Source organism: Gobio gobio (genome assembly GCF_949357685.1).
Source record: "Gobio gobio genome assembly, chromosome: 10".
Taxonomy (NCBI): domain Eukaryota; kingdom Metazoa; phylum Chordata; class Actinopteri; order Cypriniformes; family Gobionidae; genus Gobio; species Gobio gobio.
Genome location: NC_137116.1, coordinates 11,665,308 through 11,685,416, shown reverse-complemented (window position 1 = coordinate 11,685,416; position 20,109 = coordinate 11,665,308). Strand labels below are relative to the sequence as shown.

General features: G+C 36.3%; 2 protein-coding genes across 3 annotated transcripts; both read right to left on the bottom strand.

Moving 5' to 3' along the window:
* Positions 1 to 3,649: 3,649 nt before the first annotated feature.
* zdhhc12a (zDHHC palmitoyltransferase 12a) lies at positions 3,650 to 11,155 on the bottom strand. Of its 2 annotated transcripts, none has more exons than XM_079827054.1 (5): positions 10,836 to 11,155; positions 9,580 to 9,719; positions 9,431 to 9,506; positions 9,167 to 9,333; positions 3,650 to 6,176 (listed from the first exon to the last, which is right to left on the bottom strand). In XM_079827054.1, the coding sequence occupies exons 1-5, from the start codon at positions 10,930 to 10,932 to the stop codon at positions 5,829 to 5,831; spliced, it is 828 nt and encodes a 275-aa protein (XP_079683180.1). In that variant the 5' UTR covers positions 10,933 to 11,155; the 3' UTR covers positions 3,650 to 5,828. The 2 variants fall into 2 exon arrangements, with proteins under 2 accessions (XP_079683180.1, XP_079683181.1); XM_079827055.1 differs by having other exon boundaries at positions 9,411 to 9,506; positions 10,836 to 11,127.
* Positions 11,156 to 12,432: 1,277 nt separating this feature from the next.
* Positions 12,433 to 19,858, bottom strand: slc25a25a (solute carrier family 25 member 25a). Its single transcript, XM_079827488.1, has 10 exons — positions 19,606 to 19,858; positions 18,685 to 18,811; positions 18,511 to 18,598; positions 17,812 to 17,923; positions 16,882 to 17,040; positions 15,211 to 15,363; positions 14,936 to 15,043; positions 14,603 to 14,770; positions 13,609 to 13,759; positions 12,433 to 13,523 (listed from the first exon to the last, which is right to left on the bottom strand). The coding sequence occupies exons 1-10, from the start codon at positions 19,762 to 19,764 to the stop codon at positions 13,339 to 13,341; spliced, it is 1,410 nt and encodes a 469-aa protein (XP_079683614.1). The 5' UTR covers positions 19,765 to 19,858; the 3' UTR covers positions 12,433 to 13,338.
* Between the last annotated feature and the right edge of the window lie 251 nt (positions 19,859 to 20,109).

The window sequence follows — 20,109 nt, the reverse complement described above, 5'->3', positions numbered from 1 at the left end:
TGTAGTTCACTAGTTTGTAGTTCACTAGTTTGTAGTTGTAGTTCACTAGTTTGTAGTTGTAGTCCACAAGTTTGTAGTTCACTAGTTTGTAGTTCACTAGTTTGTAGTTCACTAGTTTAGTTGTAGTTCACTAGTTTGTAGTTCACTAGTTTGTAGTTGTAGTTCACTAGTCTGTAGTTCACTAGTTTGTATTTCACTAGTTTGTAGTTGTAGTTCACTAGTTTGTAGTTGTAGTTCACTAGTTTGTAGTTCACTAGTTTGTAGTTCACTAGTTTGTAGTTGTAGTTCACTAGTTTAGTTCACTAGTTGTAGTTGTAGTTCACTAGTTTGTAGTTGTAGTTCACTAGTTTAGCTGTAGTTCACTAGTTTGTAGTTGTAGTTCACTAGTTTGTAGTTGTAGTTCACTAGTTTGTAGTTCACTAGTTTGTAGTTGTAGTTCACTAGTTTGTAGTTGTAGTTCACTAGTTTAGCTGTAGTTCACTAGTTTGTAGTTGTAGTTCACTAGTTTGTAGTTGTAGTTCACTAGTTTGTAGTTCACTAGTTTGTAGTTGTAGTTCACTAGTTTGTAGTTGTAGTTCACTAGTCTGTAGTTCATTAGTTTGTATTTCACTAGTTTGTAGTTGTAGTTCACTAGTTTGTAGTTCACTAGTTTGTAGTTGTAGTTCACTAGTTTGTAGTTGTAGTTCACTAGTTTGTAGTTCACTAGTTTGTAGTTCACTAGTTTGTAGTTCACTAGTTTGTAGTTGTAGTTCACTAGTTTAGCTGTAGTTCACTAGTTTGTAGTTGTAGTTCACTAGTTTGTAGTTGTAGTTCACTAGTTTGTAGTTCACTAGTTTTTAGTTGTAGTTCACTAGTTTGTAGTTGTAGTTCACTAGTCTGTAGTTCACTAGTCTGTATTTCACTAGTTTGTAGTTGTAGTTCACTAGTTTGTAGTTCACTAGTTTGTAGTTCACTAGTTTGTATTTCACTAGTTTGTAGTTGTAGTTCACTAAATTGTAGTTGTTTTTCACTAGTTTGTAGTTCACTAGTTTGTAGTTGTAGTTCACTAGTTTGTAGTTCACTAGTTTAGTTGTAGTTCACTAGTTTGTAGTTGTAGTTCACTAGTCTGTAGTTCACTAGTTTGTATTTCACTAGTTTGTAGTTGTAGTTCACTAGTTTGTAGTTGTAGTTCACTAGTTTGTAGTTGTAGTCCACAAGTTTGTAGTTCACTAGTTTGTAGTTCACTAGTTTAGTTGTAGTTCACTAGTTTGTAGTTGTAGTTCACTAGTCTGTAGTTCACTAGTTTGTATTTCACTAGTTTGTAGTTGTAGTTCAATAGTTTGTAGTTGTAATTCACTAGTTTGTAGTTCACTAGTTTGTAGTTGTAGTTCACTAGTTTAGTTCACTAGTTGTAGTTGTAGTTCACTAGTTTGTAGTTGTAGTTCACTAGTTTGTAGTTCACTAGTTTGTAGTTCACTAGTTTGTAGTTGTAGTTCACTAGTTTAGCTGTAGTTCACTAGTTTGTAGTTGTAGTTCACTAGTTTGTAGTTGTAGTTCACTAGTTTGTAGTTCACTAGTTTGTAGTTGTAGTTCACTAGTTTGTAGTTGTAGTTAACTAGTCTGTAGTTCACTAGTCTGTATTTCACTAGTTTGTAGTTGTAGTTCACTAGTTTGTAGTTGTAGTTCACTAGTTGTAGTTCAGTAGTTTGTAGTTGTAGTTCACTAGTTTGTATTTCACTAGTTTGTAGTTGTAGTTCACTAAATTGTAGTTGTATTTCACTAGTTTGTAGATCACTAGTTTGTAGTTGTAGTTCAGTAGTTTGTAGTTGTAGTTCACTAGTTTGTATTTCACTAGTTTGTAGTTGTAGTTCACTAAATTGTAGTTGTATTTCACTAGTTTGTAGATCACTAGTTTGTAGTTGTAGTTCACTAGTTTGTAGTTCACTAGTTTAGTTGTAGTTCACTAGTTTGTAGTTGTAGTTCACTAGTTTGTAGTTCACTAGTTTAGTTGTAGTTCACTAGTTTGTAGTTGTAGTTCACTAGTCTGTAGTTCACTAGTTTGTATTTCACTAGTTTGTAGTTGTAGTTCACTAGTTTGTAGTTGTAGTTCACTAGTTTGTAGTTGTAGTCCACAAGTTTGTAGTTCACTAGTTTGTAGTTCACTAGTTTAGTTGTAGTTCACTAGTTTGTAGTTCACTAGTTTGTAGTTGTAGTTCACTAGTCTGTAGTTCACTAGTTTGTATTTCACTAGTTTGTAGTTGTAGTTCACTAGTTTGTAGTTGTAATTCACTAGTTTGTAGTTCACTAGTTTGTAGTTGTAGTTCACTAGTTTAGTTCACTAGTTGTAGTTGTAGTTCACTAGTTTGTAGTTGTAGTTCACTAGTTTGTAGTTCACTAGTTTGTAGTTGTAGTTCACTAGTTTAGCTGTAGTTCACTAGTTTGTAGTTGTAGTTCACTAGTTTGTAGTTGTAGTTCACTAGTTTGTAGTTCACTAGTTTGTAGTTGTAGTTCACTAGTTTGTAGTTGTAGTTAACTAGTCTGTAGTTCACTAGTCTGTATTTCACTAGTTTGTAGTTGTAGTTCACTAGTTTGTAGTTGTAGTTCACTAGTTGTAGTTCAGTAGTTTGTAGTTGTAGTTCACTAGTTTGTATTTCACTAGTTTGTAGTTGTAGTTCACTAAATTGTAGTTGTATTTCACTAGTTTGTAGATCACTAGTTTGTAGTTGTAGTTCACTAGTTTGTAGTTCACTAGTTTGTAGTTGTAGTTCACTAGTTTGTAGTTCACTAGTTTAGTTGTAGTTCACTAGTTTGTAGTTAACTAGTTTGTAGTTGTAGTTCACTAGTTTGTAGTTCACTAGTTTAGTTGTAGTTCACTAGTTCTCCTCGGCTATCCTGGTGAACTTCTATCGCTGCGCAATAGAAAGCATCCTGACCAACTGTGTGGCAGTATGGTATGGGAGCTGCTCTGTTGCGGAGCGCAAGGCACTGCAGCGGGTGGTGAAAACTGCCCAGCGCATCACAGGGACTCCACTACCTGCCATCGAGCACATCCAGAGGAAACGCTGCCTGCATCGAGCTCGCAGCATCCTCAAGGACTCCTCTCACCCAGCATATCATTGTATACCTCTATCCGTAAAATTCTGTTTATAGTAATAGCCATCTGTATATTATATTATATTTCATAGTACATATCCACCTGTAAATTCTGTTTATAGTAATAACCATCTGTATATTATTCACTGTACATATTCACCTGTAAATTCTGTTTATAGTAATAACCATCTCTCTATTTATAGATATATTTATATATATTCAGTACATATCCATGTCCTGCACTTATGCAAACGTTGTATATCCTGCACTTGCTGCTATTGCACTTCTGGTTAGACCTAAACTGCATTTCGTTGCCTTTTACTTGTACTTGTGTAATGACAATAAAGTTGAATCTAATCTAATCTAATCTAAACTAGTTTGTAGTTGTAGTTCACTAGTCTGTAGTTCACTAGTCTGTAGTTCACTAGTTTGTAGTTGTAGTTCACTAGTTTGTAGTTGTAGTTCACTAGTTTGTAGTTCATTTCAAGACAGACATGACTGAAAGTGTTTCAGTCACCACTCATGGGTTCATTCGGTCAAGCATTGGTTCTGGCTCAGAAGAATCATTCATTTGAGAGTCAATAAACATTGTGCAAAACTTTATTAACCTCACAAACCAATCGAAACTCTTGAGAACTAAACAACCCATCCCTCATTATGTGACCAGAACCAGGCATCCATCATGCAACACATGAGTAGAAAACAGTTTAGTTAATAAAAACAATGTAAACTAGAAAGTAAGGTTTGTCTGTGCAAACTTTTATATTGGCTTTACAAAGCCTTGTTTGAAAGTTTCATAAGCTTCCTAGCATGTTTTATCATGTTGCTAGCATGTCTTAACATGTGTCTGGCATTATTTAGCATTTTGCTAACATGTTTTAGTACATTGTTAGCACGAATTATCATGTTACAAACATTTTAATGTTTAGCTAGCATGATTAATCAAACAGCATTAGCATGTCTTATCAAACATGTTGCTAGTATGAATTATCATGTTGTTAAAATATCTTAACATATTGCTAGCATGGATATGTTGCTAACATGCTTAAACACATTGCTAACATGAATTAACATGCTGCTAACATGTTTAAATTAACATGCTAACCACTTAACATGCTCCTAGCATTTTAACACATTGCTAATATGTCACGTTTTATCACTTTGTTAACATGTTTTAACATGTTGCTAACATTAATGCGTATGTTGCTAGCTAAATTTAACATGTTTACTAAAATTATTTAATATGCTGCTAACATGTTTTAACACATTGTAACATGTAATCCGGACATACTACGTTTGCCATGTTCTCATGATCATGTGACCTAGTTGCGTCACTTCACCTCCAATCATAAATCCTCTCCCGTGGCCTCATGGGATAGTAAAGTGTCCATAGAATGCCCACTTCAGACTTTTTGCCTACTGTATTTCAGATATACTACTCTGTTGGTGTACTATATAGTAGGGAAGTATTCGATTTCGGACGCAACAATTGTTAAAATGTTGCTAGCATGAAATAGCATGTTTTAACATGTTTTAGCTCACTAATGTTTTAATATGTTGCTAGCATGAAATAGCACGTTTTAACATGTTTTAGCTCACTAATGTTTTAATATGTTGCTAGCATGAAATAGCACGTTTTAACATGTTTTAGCTCACTGATGTTTTAATATGTTGCTAGCATGAAATAGCATGTTTTAACATATTTTAGCTCACTAATGTTTTAATATGTTGCTAGCATGAAATAGCATGTTTTAACATGTTTTAGCTCACTAATGTTTTAATATGTTGCTAGCATGAAATAGCATGTTTTAACATGTTTTAGCTCACTAATGTTTTAATATGTTGCTAGCATGAAATAGCATGTTTTAACATGTTTTAGCTCACTAATGTTTTAATATGTTGCTAGCATGAAATAGCATGTTTTAACATGTTTTAGCTCACTAATGTTTTAATATGTTGCTAGCATGAAATAGCATGTTTTAACATGTTTTAGCTCACTAATGTTTTAATATGTTGCTAGCATGAAATAGCACGTTTTAACATGTTTTAGCTCACTAATGTTTTAATATGTTGCTAGCATGAAATAGCATGTTTTAACATGTTTTAGCTCACTGATGTTTTAATATGTTGCTAGCATGAAATAGCATGTTTTAACATGTTTTAGCTCACTAATGTTTTAATATGTTGCTAGCATGAAATAGCACGTTTTAACATGTTTTAGCTCACTAATGTTTTAATATGTTGCTAGCATGAAATAGCATGTTTTAACATGTTTTAGCTCACTAATGTTTTAATATGTTGCTAGCATGAAATAGCATGTTTTAACATGTTTTAGCTCACTAATGTTTTAATATGTTGCTAGCATGAAATAGCACGTTTTAACATGTTTTAGCTCACTGATGTTTTAATATGTTGCTAGCATGAAATAGCACGTTTTAACATGTTTTAGCTCACTAATGTTTTAATATGTTGCTAGCATGAAATAGCATGTTTTAGCTCACTAATGTTTTAACACGTTTCTAGCATGAATGAGTACATTGCTAACATGTTTTAACCCATTGCTAGCATGATTTAACATGTTGCAAACATGTTTAAGCACACACTGCTAACAGATTAGCACGTTGCTAGCATTTTTTAACACATTACTAGTATGTTTTAGCACATTGAATGAATGAACAACCAGTGATTGTGTCACATAATGATTAGCGCCTAGTTATCAGTTTATCAAATAGATACTGTACATGTTCCCTGCAGGTTTACAACATAAAGTGAATGACATGAGCATCAGTCATACAGTCCCGCTGGCGTGTCTGCTGTAGATCCGCTCCCACGTTACCGTCCCGCAGACGCAGAAGAAGTCCCACAGGTTGCAGACGACCCCTCTGTCGAACGGGTTCTCCTCGGAGTCGCAGTGCTTGAGGTAGATGATGCGGTGGCGGGACATGAACTCCCATGTGGTGGTGTTGGCGGAGGCCAGGTACAGGTGAATGCACAGCAGGAGCAGCAGCACCACAGAAAACACGCCGGTCACGCCAATGGCCGCCAGCAGGAACCCGTTCTGAGTGAACCACTGCTGCCACGAGGCTGCGAAGACCACGCCGGACCTGGGACACATGCGCTCCGGGTTAATCAACTCTTATATCATTAGTGTTTCACAGCATCTTAATCTGATCAACACCGCTCAGAGTGGAATGAGGGGAGAGGGCAAATCAGCGTAATAAAGCTGTGCATGATTCAGTCCTTTAAATACCACCCTCATGCGAAGGACCCCCCTCCTCAAATATATGATCATCTATAAAGAACCCATTAATACTGCGGAAAAATTATATTATAAACATGTGCAAAAATTTTTTTGGAAAGTACTTTGTTTTTCTAATTATGTTGCATCATGTCTTTTTTTCTACTGTAATGTTAGATTATTTATTTAAATCCAATTTGTATGCATTTTAATCACATTTTAATCAAAACATTATTATTAATTTAATCTAAACAATTATTTATTTATTTTTACTTTATTATTTTTACATATTTTATTTATTTAAACTTTTTTGTTTATTTGTTTACATAAAATTCGATTTATTTACTTGCATTTTTTTATTTTAATCAAATGTAATTAGGTATATTTGTATTATTTATTTATTTTTATATTTTGACAGTTTTTCTGTACATTCTTCTAATAATGCATATTATTATTTTTAGTTTTTTTTTTGTTTAATCCAAGTTTTACATATTTTATTTATTTAAATAAAAAAATGTATTGCAATATAATTAAGCTATTTTAATCACATTTATTCATTTATTTACATAAAATTAGATTTATGCATTTAAATCACTTTCTTTTTTAATCAAATGTATTTAATTAGTTTAATCTTAATTTTATTATTTGTTTATTTGTATTTTTTAACCGTTTTCTGTACAATGCATAATATTTACATTTTCTAAATGTATTTGAATCACATTTATTTCGTTTTTATTTAAGTCAATTTAGTTTATGTTAGTCATATATGTGTTTAGTTCAATCTTATTTTATTATTTATTTTTACAGTTTTTACTGGGTTTTTCTAGTAATGCACACTATTTAAAAATTGCATTATTTATTTAAATCATTTATTTATTTAGATCATATTTATTTCAATAATTTTAAGTTATTTTAATCACATTTATTTATTTAAACCAATGTGTTTATTTTAATCAAAACGTACATTTAGTTTTATTATTTATTTATTTGTACTTTATTATTTTTTCATATTTTATTTAAATAATTTTTTTGTTTATTTATTTACATAAAATTCGATTTATTTACTTGAATTTTTTATTTTAATCAAATGTATTTAGTTATATTTCTTATTTTTCTTATTTATAGATTTTTACTTTAACCGTTTTTCTGTACATTTTTCTAATAATGCATATTTTTAAAAATGTTTTTTAATCACATTTATTTATTTAAACCAAATTTTGTTTAATATTAAGTTAGTTTAATCCCACATATTTTATTTATTTAAATCATTTTTTTTATTTATTACAATATATTTTAAGCTATTTTAATCACATTTATTCATTTATTTACATAAAATTTGATTTATGTATTTGAATCACTTTCTTATTTTAATCCATTGTATTTAATTAGTTTAATCTTAATTTGATTATTTATTTATTTGTACTTTAACCGTTTTCTGTACAATGCATAATATTTACATTTTCTAAATGTATTTGAATCACATTTATTTCGTTTTTATTTAAGTCAATTTAGTTTATGTTAGTCATATATGTGTTTAGTTTAATCTTATTTTATTATTTATTTTTACAGTTTTTACTGGGTTTTTCTAGTAATGCACACTATTTAAAAACTGCATTATTTATTTAAATCATTTATTTATTTAGATCATATTTATTTCAATAATTTTAAGTTATTTTAATCACATTTATTTATTTAAACCAATGTGTTTATTTTAATCAAAACGTACATTTAGTTTTATTATTTATTTATTTGTACTTTATTATTTTTTACATATTTTATTTAAATAATTTTTTTGTTTATTTATTTACATAAAATTCGATTTATTTACTTGAATTTTTTATTTTAATCAAATGTATTTAGTTATATTTCTTATTTTTCTTATTTATAGATTTTTACTTTAACCGTTTTTCTGTACATTTTTCTAATAATGCATATTTTTAAAAATGTTTTTTAATCACATTTATTTATTTAAGCCAAATTTTGTTTAATATTAAGTTAGTTTAATCCCACATATTTTATTTATTTAAATCATTTTTTTTATTTATTACAATATATTTTAAGCTATTTTAATCACATTTATTCATTTATTTACATAAAATTTGATTTATGTATTTGAATCACTTTCTTATTTTAATCCAATGTATTTAATTAGTTTAATCTTAATTTGATTATTTATTTATTTGTACTTTAACCGTTTTCTGTACATTTTTCTAACGATGCATAATATTTACATTTTATAAATGTATTTCAATCACATTTATTTAGTTTTTATTTAAGTCAATTTAGTTTATGTTAGTCATATATGTGTTTAGTGTAATCTTATTTTATTATTTATTTTTACAGTTTTTACTGGGTTTTTAGTAATGCACACTATTTAAAAATTGCATTATTTATTTAAATCATATTTATTTATTTAGATCAAATTGGATTTATTTATTTCAATCATTTTAAGTTATTTTAATCACATTTATTTATTTAGTTATTATTTATTTACTTACATAAAATGTGAATTATTTACTTCAATCACTTTTTATCTTATTCAAATGTATTTAGTTACATTTTTTCATTTATGTATTAATTTTTACCTTTTTCCATTTTTGTGCAATACATAATGCAACCTATTTTTAAAAATTGTGAAACATTATGCAATGAAAAACATTTCAAAACAGTCATACCATCATCACATTGTTGAATTCACAAAGTGTGTCTACTTTAATGTTTGTAATATGTCATGGTTATGTTGTGCTAAAACATCTTTACACTTACTCAATAAACGCTCTGGCCCTCGGATCAAGTTAAAAATGTTCTGCTCACACTCACACTCACTCACTCACACACACACACACACACACTCACCACGCAGTCTGCAGACCCCACGCCACCACGGCGAACTGCACACACAGGTACAGCAGGAACCATCTGTGGTTCCTCTCGCCGACACAGTTGTCGATCCAGGGGCAGTGATGGTCGAATCGCCTCACGCAGCGCTGGCACGCCCGACAGTGCTTGGCCCTCATTGGTTGCTGGTAAAAAGAGAAACAAACTCAACAGACTGAACTGGAAGCTCGACGTTGACTGTGGGTCAGTGTGACTGCAGTACCAGCAGGAAGCAGAACCCACAGCGCCGCTGCTTCAGCGAGCTCTGCTCTTGAGGAATCATCTCCTCCAGTTCTCCATCACGATCCGCTGAGGCCGCCTGAGAGAGAGCAGAAGCTCAGTTATGATGATGTCTGGCAGATCTTACACACACCTGAGTTTGTCCATCACACCTCCTCAGAGCTGCTGTCCGACAGAACGAAGCCGGGATCCATGAGAGACACGCTGAAGTACAGCAGGACGGAGAGCAGGACGAGAGCCATGAACATCAGCGGAGGAAGCAGATCCCCTCGCTCCTGACATCTGCGCAGATCTGCACAACACACACATCATATCTCACACACCAACACACAGTCCACATACAGACACAAATACACTCTATATATGAGCGTGTGTGTGTGTGTGTTTAACATGAACTAACATTGAGAAATATATTTTTACATTGACTTTTGTAAATGTTAGAAATGTTCACAGCTCATTGGCTAATGTTAAAAGATACACATTTAGACCTTAAAACTGTTCGAGTAAATATAGAGATTAACATTCAGATGAGGAAATGCTGTAGAAGTATTTTACATTGTTAGTTCATGTAACAAACAGACACAGACACACAGAAACACACACTCACAGAGACACACAGTCTTGCACACACACTCACAGAGACACACTCACACACACACACGCACACACACTCAGAGACACAGACTCACAGAGACACAGACTCACAGAGACACAGACACGCACACTCACAGAGACACACTCACACACACACACGCACACACACTCAGAGACACAGACTCACAGAGACACACTCACAGAGACACACTCACAGAGACACACTCACTCACACACACACTCACAGACACACTCACAGAGACACTCACAGAGACACACTCACTCACAGAGACACACTCACAGAGACACACTCACAGAGACACACTCACAGAGACACACTCACAGAGACACACTCACAGAGACACACTCACTCACACACACTCACAGACACACTCACAGACACACTCACAGAGACACACTCACTCACACACACTCACAGAGACACACTCACAGAGACACAGTCTTACGCACACAGACACGTTCACAGACAAACACTCTTACACACAGAAATTCTCTCTCTCACAGACACACACTCTCTCACACAGACACTCTCTCTCTCTCTCTCTCTCTCTCTCTCTCACACACACACACATACACACACAGACACTCACAGACACACAGTGAGACACAGACACACACTCACTCACTCACACAGACACACACTCTCTCACACACACACACACACACACACACACACAGAAATTCTCTCTCTCACAGACACACACTCACACACACAGACACACACTCTCTCACACACAGACAGACACGCACACACACACACACACACACACACACACTATAGATGTAAAAGTACCTGTGTTGTGCAGAAACAGCACGAATGTTGTGATCCAGGTCAGAATGACATGCGCAGTTCGCACTAAACAGCCTGATCTAAACACGCGTTTAAACATCCTCAGGAGAAATACAGTAACAACACCCAAACCATGACTAGGTTAACAAGTGCTATTCTGTGTGTACTCTCTTAATAAAAGACATCAACATAAAGCAAACCATTTCAGATAGATTCTACAGTAACTTCTGAAATCCAATCGCTGTTCATGTGTGTTATTATTCATTCTCTGATTTTGTTGTCTGGACATTTCCGCGTTTGAGCGGTTGGTCAGATTACAAAATAAAAGTATTTTCCCAAGGTTCCGATTCCAAAATAAGAGTCTCTACCAAAACGTGATCGGGTCGGCTATTTTTATTAAATGTTTATTTTTATTTTTAGAACTATGGGGTTTAAAGTGATAAATAAACAATTTTTTTAGATAGATAGAAATAGACTGTATGATATTATAGAGAAGATTACACCAATCCAGCGTGTTTCCCGAGCTAACAGAGATTTGAACGGCAGATGTCAGTGTTCAAACACTAACCAGGACAAGAGGCCTGCATGAAATGGATACTAGTTTAATTTAGTAGTTTCCTGATAAAGCAGAGATATGATCTCTCTAACTGTACAGAGACCAGATCAAATCTAACTGGGACTGAACCTGTAATCTTGTGTAAATATGTCAGATGTTGAAATATGATTTTGGCTTTACACGTTACGTAAGAAGGGCAGATTCTTTATCAACCATGATTTCCTCATGCCATGGATCCTCAGAATTTCATCGTTTTTAAAGCATAGCTTTAAATAAAATGAAGATAATGTTGTAGTTTAAATTAGTTTTAATTGTGGACTGTGTGTTGGTGTGTGAGATATGTGTGTGTTATGCAGATCTGCGCAGATGTCAGGAGCGAGGGGATCTGCTTCCTCCGCTGATGTTCATCACTCTCGTCCTTAAATTGTGAAATACTGGAACATTTATTTCCAGAATAAATGATCAGAACAGTTCATCACGGCTCCTGTTCATCAAACAGACGAGCTACTGGAGCTCAAACTGCTCAAGAAGTGTGTACTGAACAAACAAGTCCGATCCATGGAGGCCCCACCTCGCAACTTACAGGATTAAAGGATTTGCTGCTAACATCTTGGTACCAGATACCATAGCACACCTTCAGGGGTCTAGTGGAGTCCATGCCTCGACGGGTCAGGGCTGATTTGGCACCAAAAGGGGGGACCAACACAATATTAGGAAGATGGTCATAATGGTTTTGCCTGATTGGTATTAACTATATAAACTTACCACTATTTAGCTTTATAAGCATTATGGTAACACATTTTTGCAAGGTTTATACATTAACTAACATTACCAATGAGCAATACATGTTACAATATTCATTAGTCTTTGTTAAGGGCAACTGCTCATTGTTAACTCTGGTCCATTAAATAAGTTTTGATTTTAATAATGCATTGCTAAATGAAATGAACATCAAGTAGAATGAATAAATGCATTGTTAGTTAACAAATAAACCTTGTAAAATGTTAAACATTACTGAAAAATCAAGATAAACACCACAGACAAAAATATTAATGTTACGTTTTTATTGAAAAAATAAATTACATTTTAGGATTTTTTTTAATGATCTAAAACAAACTCAAATAAAAGCCACTTTAACTGAAACAAATACCGTTACAATGAAACTCTGAACTCAAATCACTTCCCAAACACATCTTAAAGCAGTTCTCCGGATAGAGGTTTCCACAAACATGTGCATTTATGTTGAAATTAGTGAACTCAACCCTTCAATACTGAGAGGAAGCACATCATGTGCCTTTATTACATATGGTCCCCATTACAAAACACTCGCACCCTTTGACAACGATCACAGTCACACATTCACAATTGACTAAAGCAATTAAAGTGCATTTGTTTTCCAATCAACCAGACATTCTCTTATATTAAGGCAAAGTGAAGAACATTTTGTGCTGGTTTAAAATCACCAGATTAAATTAGACAACGGTTTAAACACTGTGCAACGAACACTTTAAACTCTCAGATGCCCCAACATAAATAAATACCTGGTTAAAGATGTATAAATACATTACGTTAGTCAATATAAAGCAGCATTTGTAGGAAAAGTGGGCAGTGCAACTTCCATCAGAATGAAATAATGCATTTCACAGACAAAGTGTAGTGTTGATTCAATTGCATTGCCCAACTGGATCATAACAGCACTTGATTCATTCTCAGTGGCACTTATCCACACACACACACACACACACACACACACACACACACACACACACACAGTGGTCACATGAAATCAAATGCGTTGGTCCCTGATTTCAGCGTTCAAACTACCGATTCAGAACTAAATAAATAACGAGACGTTAATTAACAGTGTCATCCTCCACCCTCACATTCACAGAATGAGATCCTCCACACCTCGAGGTGCAAAACCCAGAGATTTAGTCCTTTCGCCGAGCCTCATCTCGACTGCACTCCTAATGTCGTCTTGATGTGCTCGTACACCACGTAGCTGATGCTGACAGCAGGGATGACCTTCAGGAAGTTGGGGGTCAGCCCCCGATAGAGACCCGCGGGGCCCTCGGTCTTCATGATCTGCTTGAAGAGTCCCGACATCGAGACCTGGGAAGCGCCCTCGACCATAGCTGCAGAAATATAAACGCGCCGTGAGAAACAGCCTTCAGTGAATGCGTGGGTAAAAGAAAACACATCATGAACCCTCGTGCTCACCTTGCGCCTGCATGCGTGTTCGTACTAGAGCCAGGGGGTAGCTGGCAAGCTGGCCGCACGTGCTGGAAACCGTACCGCAGGCCAAAAGCACAAACACTCCCGGATTCGCATTATCCGTGCCGTAGCGCTGGAGCCAAGAGTTCTTTAACGTCTAAAAAGAGCAAATTAGGAAACAAAAATGAGCATTTTCTGACTGTTCATGACAGCTCAGCTGATTGTAAAGGGCATAATGTAGACCATAGAACAGGTTTTCATGCTTGAATGTTGATTATTGTCCCCATATTCTATAGCCTGGATGCCAGCCGAACTTAGCCCCGCCCACAACATTTTAACTCGGGCGGTTCGGTCTGGGCTTGATCCGTAGAGAAGTAATTATGCCGGAACAGAAACTGTTCGGACCAATTAAATTGTCAGGGCGGGCTTTAGACAATGATGGACAGATGATAAACAGTAATGTAATCACCCACGTCATCAAAGGAGCTTGGGTTGGATTTGTTCTAATCCTAAACGGAGAACTTGTTCGTATATGCATTCACCTTCACTATTTTTCTCAGAAATGATGATCGTGTTGGTAAGTACTCTGTGTATCCTTAAATTCTTTTTTTACAACACCGGCAAAGAACATTTACACTCATCTTTTTCTTCTAACGTTACTTAGTCCAGCGTGCGTGCAGACAGGGTTGCCAAGTTTTTACAACAAAACCCGCCCAATTTCTAACGTTACTCAAAACAAGCCCAATAGCTGGGGGGTGTGTTTGGGAATTTGTCATTTTAGGTCTCAGAAGGGTGCTCGCAAGCTCGATATGCGCCCTCGATGACCACTTCTGCCGAGCCCGCACTGGTGTGGGTTACACAACGGACTTCTTCACGTCGTGAAAGTGCGGACTCAGACCGTGAGGGTTTAGGGTGCCATTTGGGACAGGACCTAACTAACTCAGCCAGGCCCCGCCCCTTTATTCTGCAGGAATCATTTAAACGAGAAATATCCACTCACCTCATAGACTGCCAGGTCGATGCCAGCGTACGGGATGATGCCCAGCATGTTGGGTAAGTAGCCCTTGTAAAACACAGACATTCCCTCCGCCCTCAGGATGTGTTTGGCGCAGTCCGAGATGCCCTTGTACTGGCCCGTCTTTCTCAACGCCAGGCGAGTTTTGAGAACCTGAACACATGAGCATTACAGCATTGTTTGTCTGATGGCAAAAACCATATTTGAGCTACTACAAATTGAAACAGAAACTTAATAAGACCTTTTTCTTAATAATTCTATGTATCCAGATGTAATTATGAAAACATCTTAATGCTAAATAACGTGATGTCGCCTCACCTCCATGGGGTAAATGGTGCTCTGAGCAATGACTCCTGCCAGAGAACCTGCTACAAAACGCTCGCCGATCCCCAGAGTTTCCTGACTGCTTCCCATCAGCCGTTTAATCTGTCAAGGAAAAAGAGATTCAGTTAATGCGACAGCCGTTTTAGTGGCACAAATTTGGCATGTGATCACTTTAATGCTTTTTGATTTTAATTTACGATAATGAGCTTGTTTTCAAACACACTTCACAAGTGGGATAGTTAGGAAGTGCACAAGCTCTGGTCCATTACCTGCTCATAAGCCATGAATTTGAGGGCCGACTCGGGAGCGATTTTGATGACGTTGATGCCATTGCCCCTCCATAACGAACGCATCCCTCCTTCCTTGATCATCTGGGCGAGCCCACTCATGATGCACATGTTATTTCCATGAGTACCATGCACCTACGACACAAGAGAAGAGGTTTATTAGAACGGTGTGTCAATAATATCCGATGTGATCAACATTAAAACAGGTATTTTAGACCCTCCACATGTTGCGGAGCAAAGTTTAATATGTCGAAAAATGTAGGTGAAAGGCTTTGGACCAACTCAACTGAGCATTGAGCAAACAAAGTCCAATTGAGTAAGAGCTGACGTAGACATGACACAGATCTTCATGTCTTGCAAAACACCATCTCGTATCCGACCAATCAGAATGCAATACAGAGGGTGTGCTTGACCACTCAGATTCTGATTGGAATAATCTGTAGGACTGTTCTGTTCCCAGGAACATTCATTTATGATACTGATTAACTACACTTATGACGCTCGGGTAACAAAACCAATTGTTCTGACTTAAAGGATTAGTTCACTTTTAAATAAACTTTTGCTGATAATTTACTCACCCCCATGTCATCCAAGATGTCCATGTCTTTCTTTCTGCAGTCGAAAAGAAATGAAGGTTTTTGATGAAAACATTCCAGGATTTTTCTCCATATAAATGGACTTCAGTGGGCTCCAAACGGTTCAAATGACAGTTTCAGTGCAGCTTCAAAGGGCTTTAAATGATACCAGACGATGAATAAGGGTCTTCTAGCGAAACGATCAGTTTCTGTGAGAAACCGAGCAGTATTTATGCTATTATTTTATTCTACTATAAAATATGAGCGTGGTCATAGATGTATACATAGATACCTCATTAGCGCCTGCACGGATCAATAGAATGAGGAATCTACGATCGATATATCTATGACCACGCTCGTATTTTGACCTCTCTTAGCGGAAGTTACGGCTGAGCTCAGAGATGATCACGTTCGTCTAATAAGAGGTAAAATAATAGCATAAATACTGCTCGGTTTCTCACAGAAATTGATCGTTTGGCTAGATAAGACCCTTATTCATCGTCTGGTATCATTTGAAGCTGCACTGAAACTGTCATTTGGACCTTGAACCGTTTGAAGCCCATTGAAGTCCATTATATGGAGAAAAATCCTGGAATGTTTTCATCAAAAATCTTAATTTCTTTTCGACTGCAGAAAGAAAGACATGGACATCTCGGATGACATGGGGGTGAGTAAATTATAAGCAAAAGTTTATTTAAAAGTGAACTAATCCTTTTACCAGAACGTTTTTTCTGGGTAAATCTTACAATATATGTTGATAAAAACCCATATTATTGACATTTTGGTGGTTCTTTCGGTCTCTTTTGACCGATACAACACCTGGATTGGTCTGGATTTAATAGAGCCTTGGAATAATAATTGCCTTTTATCCAATATATACTGGTTGATTAAGTAATGAAACAAGCATTTGCCTTCAAATCCCAATGTAAATAAAGCCTCCTTCAATCCTCAGAAAAAGTTGAGGTTGGGATTTATTAAAGCCTACGCCCTTGAGTGAGTAACCCGAGACAGCTTTCATATTTTAACATAGGATTCAAACGTGAAAATTGAAATTTGGGGCGTTTTGCAGGTGACATACCTGCATGAGGACTTTGAGTCGGTCGAGCGGCGCGGTGAAGGTTCGTGACACGGCTCCAGCTCCTCCACCAGCAACCAGATGTCTCCACCACATCCCCGTCATGTGCTCCTCCGACGTGAACTCATCCGGTACCATCAGGTTCTCTCCCACATCAAAGATCTGCAAAGAAACGGATCATCGGTACTGTAAGAAACATCATCATTAACCAATATGACATTTCAAATCAATGCATGACGACTTGTATTTTGCATATGTGCAACTTCAGGAGAGCTAAAGTGCAATGACCTTGGCGGCAACAGCGTGTGCGTCAGAGCGTTCTGACCCGACCAGTGACGTTTTTTGGGGGCACCAAGGTGCCATTTGAGCTAAAAAATCCATTGTGGACTTTACAAGCCATCGTAAACCTGCGCACGTTGCATCAGAGTCCATCTCATTGCGCACTGAACTTGTGAGGACAAAGGCTGCAGTCCCGATTAAACAGGGGTCTAAAGTAGGTCACTGATACTGCAATTTAACAATCAAATGTCTACCTCAAACTCTACAGATAATTGTGCGTGTCAACAAGACTTGTTGCATAAGGACGGGACAGTTAGTCCTGGTTTAATTTGGGAACTCTGACATTTTGATTTACAAAATTGAATGGATGGATTTATGAACTCTAGTTAAGATTTAGTAGCTGCAACATTACACCTATTAAACCGGAGCCCGTCCTAGTTCACAGTGTTCCTGTCGATATTTTAAGCACAGCCACAGTCAAGACTGTCATCGACCATAAGGCCTAAAGCAATCCAAAGCCTAATTTACACACCTTTTAAGGAATCTGAATAATGTTAATCGCCTTGCAGTCATCGTGAATAAAGCAGCTTTTTACTAAACAGGCCTATGAGGTTGTTTTGAAGCGTTTGAGGATTAGCATTAGAAAACTCTTACGGTTGAGTGTTTCCAGTACAGGATGATTTCGGGAATGTTCTCGGCGGGCTGCAGTGTGGGATACTTTTTCCATTCATTCCAGTCAATAGTCATCGTGCCGTTTTTGTCCATGCTACATGTGGAAAAAAGACAAAGGAGATCGTTCAGAGCCTGGAAACAAGCGCTGCACTTTACAATGAAGTTTAACAGATCCCAGGTGAGAAGGACGGAATATTAAATGTATTAAAAATGCACTGGAAATTCAAGTAGTATGTTTATATTATATTTGAATTGCACAAAAAACATATTCAAGTAGATTTTTTAATAGTTTTTTTTCCCCCCGGGATGATAAAAGCTTCCAACAAAGCTCTGAATCAGTTAATTAAAGGGATAGTTCACCCAAAATGAACGTTGTAATTTAGTCACGCTCAAGTTGTTTCAAACCTGTATACATTTCTTTGTTCTGCTGAACACGAAGGACGATATTTGGAAGAATGTTTGCAGATCTTGGCAGACATTGTACAAACATTCTTCCAAATATCTTCATTTTTATGTGAACTGTCCCTTTAAGAGATCAATTGACCAATGCATTTATATAGTCATAGGGTTTGGCTTCTCTGTAACGTAATAAAAAATGCTATAATAAATGCCAATGAAGTTATGACTATAATTATTATAGCCAAAGCTCTATTAGAAGCATATCACAGCAATATAGTTCACCTGTTAAGGACTCGCTCCGCTTGCTGCAGGGAAATATGGACACCAAGCTCTCGCAAGGAGTTCGCAATGTCACTTGCATTCACTTGACCTGGAACAAAATTAATCATTATCAGTCATTTAAATTACAAAGTTGTGAGATACACCAAAGTATTGCATCAAGGTTTATATAAATACCAGTTTTCTTTCTATCCAGGCTTTTGAAGACGAGCTTCAGGTCTTTCTCGTGGTCTTGGAGGTAGTGAACAAACTCTTCGAAGTCCAGCTGCCCGTCATGCTCTTTCTCTTCAGCTTTAAATGTTTTCTGTGTGGGGGGAAAATGGCAATTTTTAATGCAACCAAATCTAATCGGAGTGCGTGTGAATATGCAATGCATTTCAGCTGCGAATCTGTAAAGGTTAGTGTGCGAATACCAACATCTGGCAAGTCTTGTTACATGGGAAATGTAAGTTACAAGACATCTGATAGGATACAAGACCTATGAAACCCAGGAAAAGTGTCTGTGCTTTTAAATGTGTTTAGTAGTATAATTGAAATCATCTTAACTACTGATCCACAGGGAACTTTAACTCTCCTGTCATTGTAATCACTTAATGCATTGTCTAGAAAGTCTGTTTGTAAGATTATAATCATGTTTGTACACTCATTCAGATGATAGCAGAAGCTCAGACAATCATAATCGATAAACTAATGGACTTGTCAATTCTGATAGTCTCATTAGAACTGCACCGCTAGGGGCGCCATACAGCCTTCAATTCAAGAACGACGGCATTCAAGTAGCCTATAAATCTATAAGTAGCCTACAAGACTATTAAGTTACAGTACCATGGTATATTGATGCTGCTATAACACAGAAAACATTATTGAAGCACTCGATAATATTAATCGACTGGGGGAAACTCCAAATATGGTCAATTGAACGGAAGCGCGCGCGCAGGAAAGCGGAATGAGCAACGGAAACGTCATGCGTAAAAAATGCGCAGTTCCTTTAAAAAAAAAAAAAAAAAAAGGAAACTACTTTTTACTTTAATCATACATCACATTATATTGGATAATATATAGAACGATTATAAATATTTTACATTTAATAATTTTTACCTTCTTCCATTTTCGGTATGTGGAGAATTCCTGCGAGGGCAAAAGGACGCTGAGAGACTTGAGCGACTTCAGCTCGGACGGTAATCCATTCGATTCAAAATACTCCACCTCGACATGATCCGAATTATGGACAGGCACGTAAAGGCACAGGCACAACATCTTGAAAAGTAATAAAAGTCTTCAGCAATAAATAAATAAATAACACAAGAACAATCTCGCCTGCCGGCGGGGAAACGCTGAAATGCCGGTAAGCGGCTGAGGCACGTCGAGAAAAGTCCTTAAACACGCCCACTGAGTGAAGGGCGGCGGGCTCTGATTGGTCACTGGGGTTCTAGGCGTTTGAACATTCTAACGTCAGAGTGTCAAAGACCAATCACGGCCGAAAGCCACAGCGGTCGTGTGTAAATCAGGCCGCTCCTCTTTCACTACGCCGGGCTTGTATGAACGCCAGAAGAGCCATGTGACATGTTGAGAAATTTCAATGTTAGTGACTCATAGAATTTC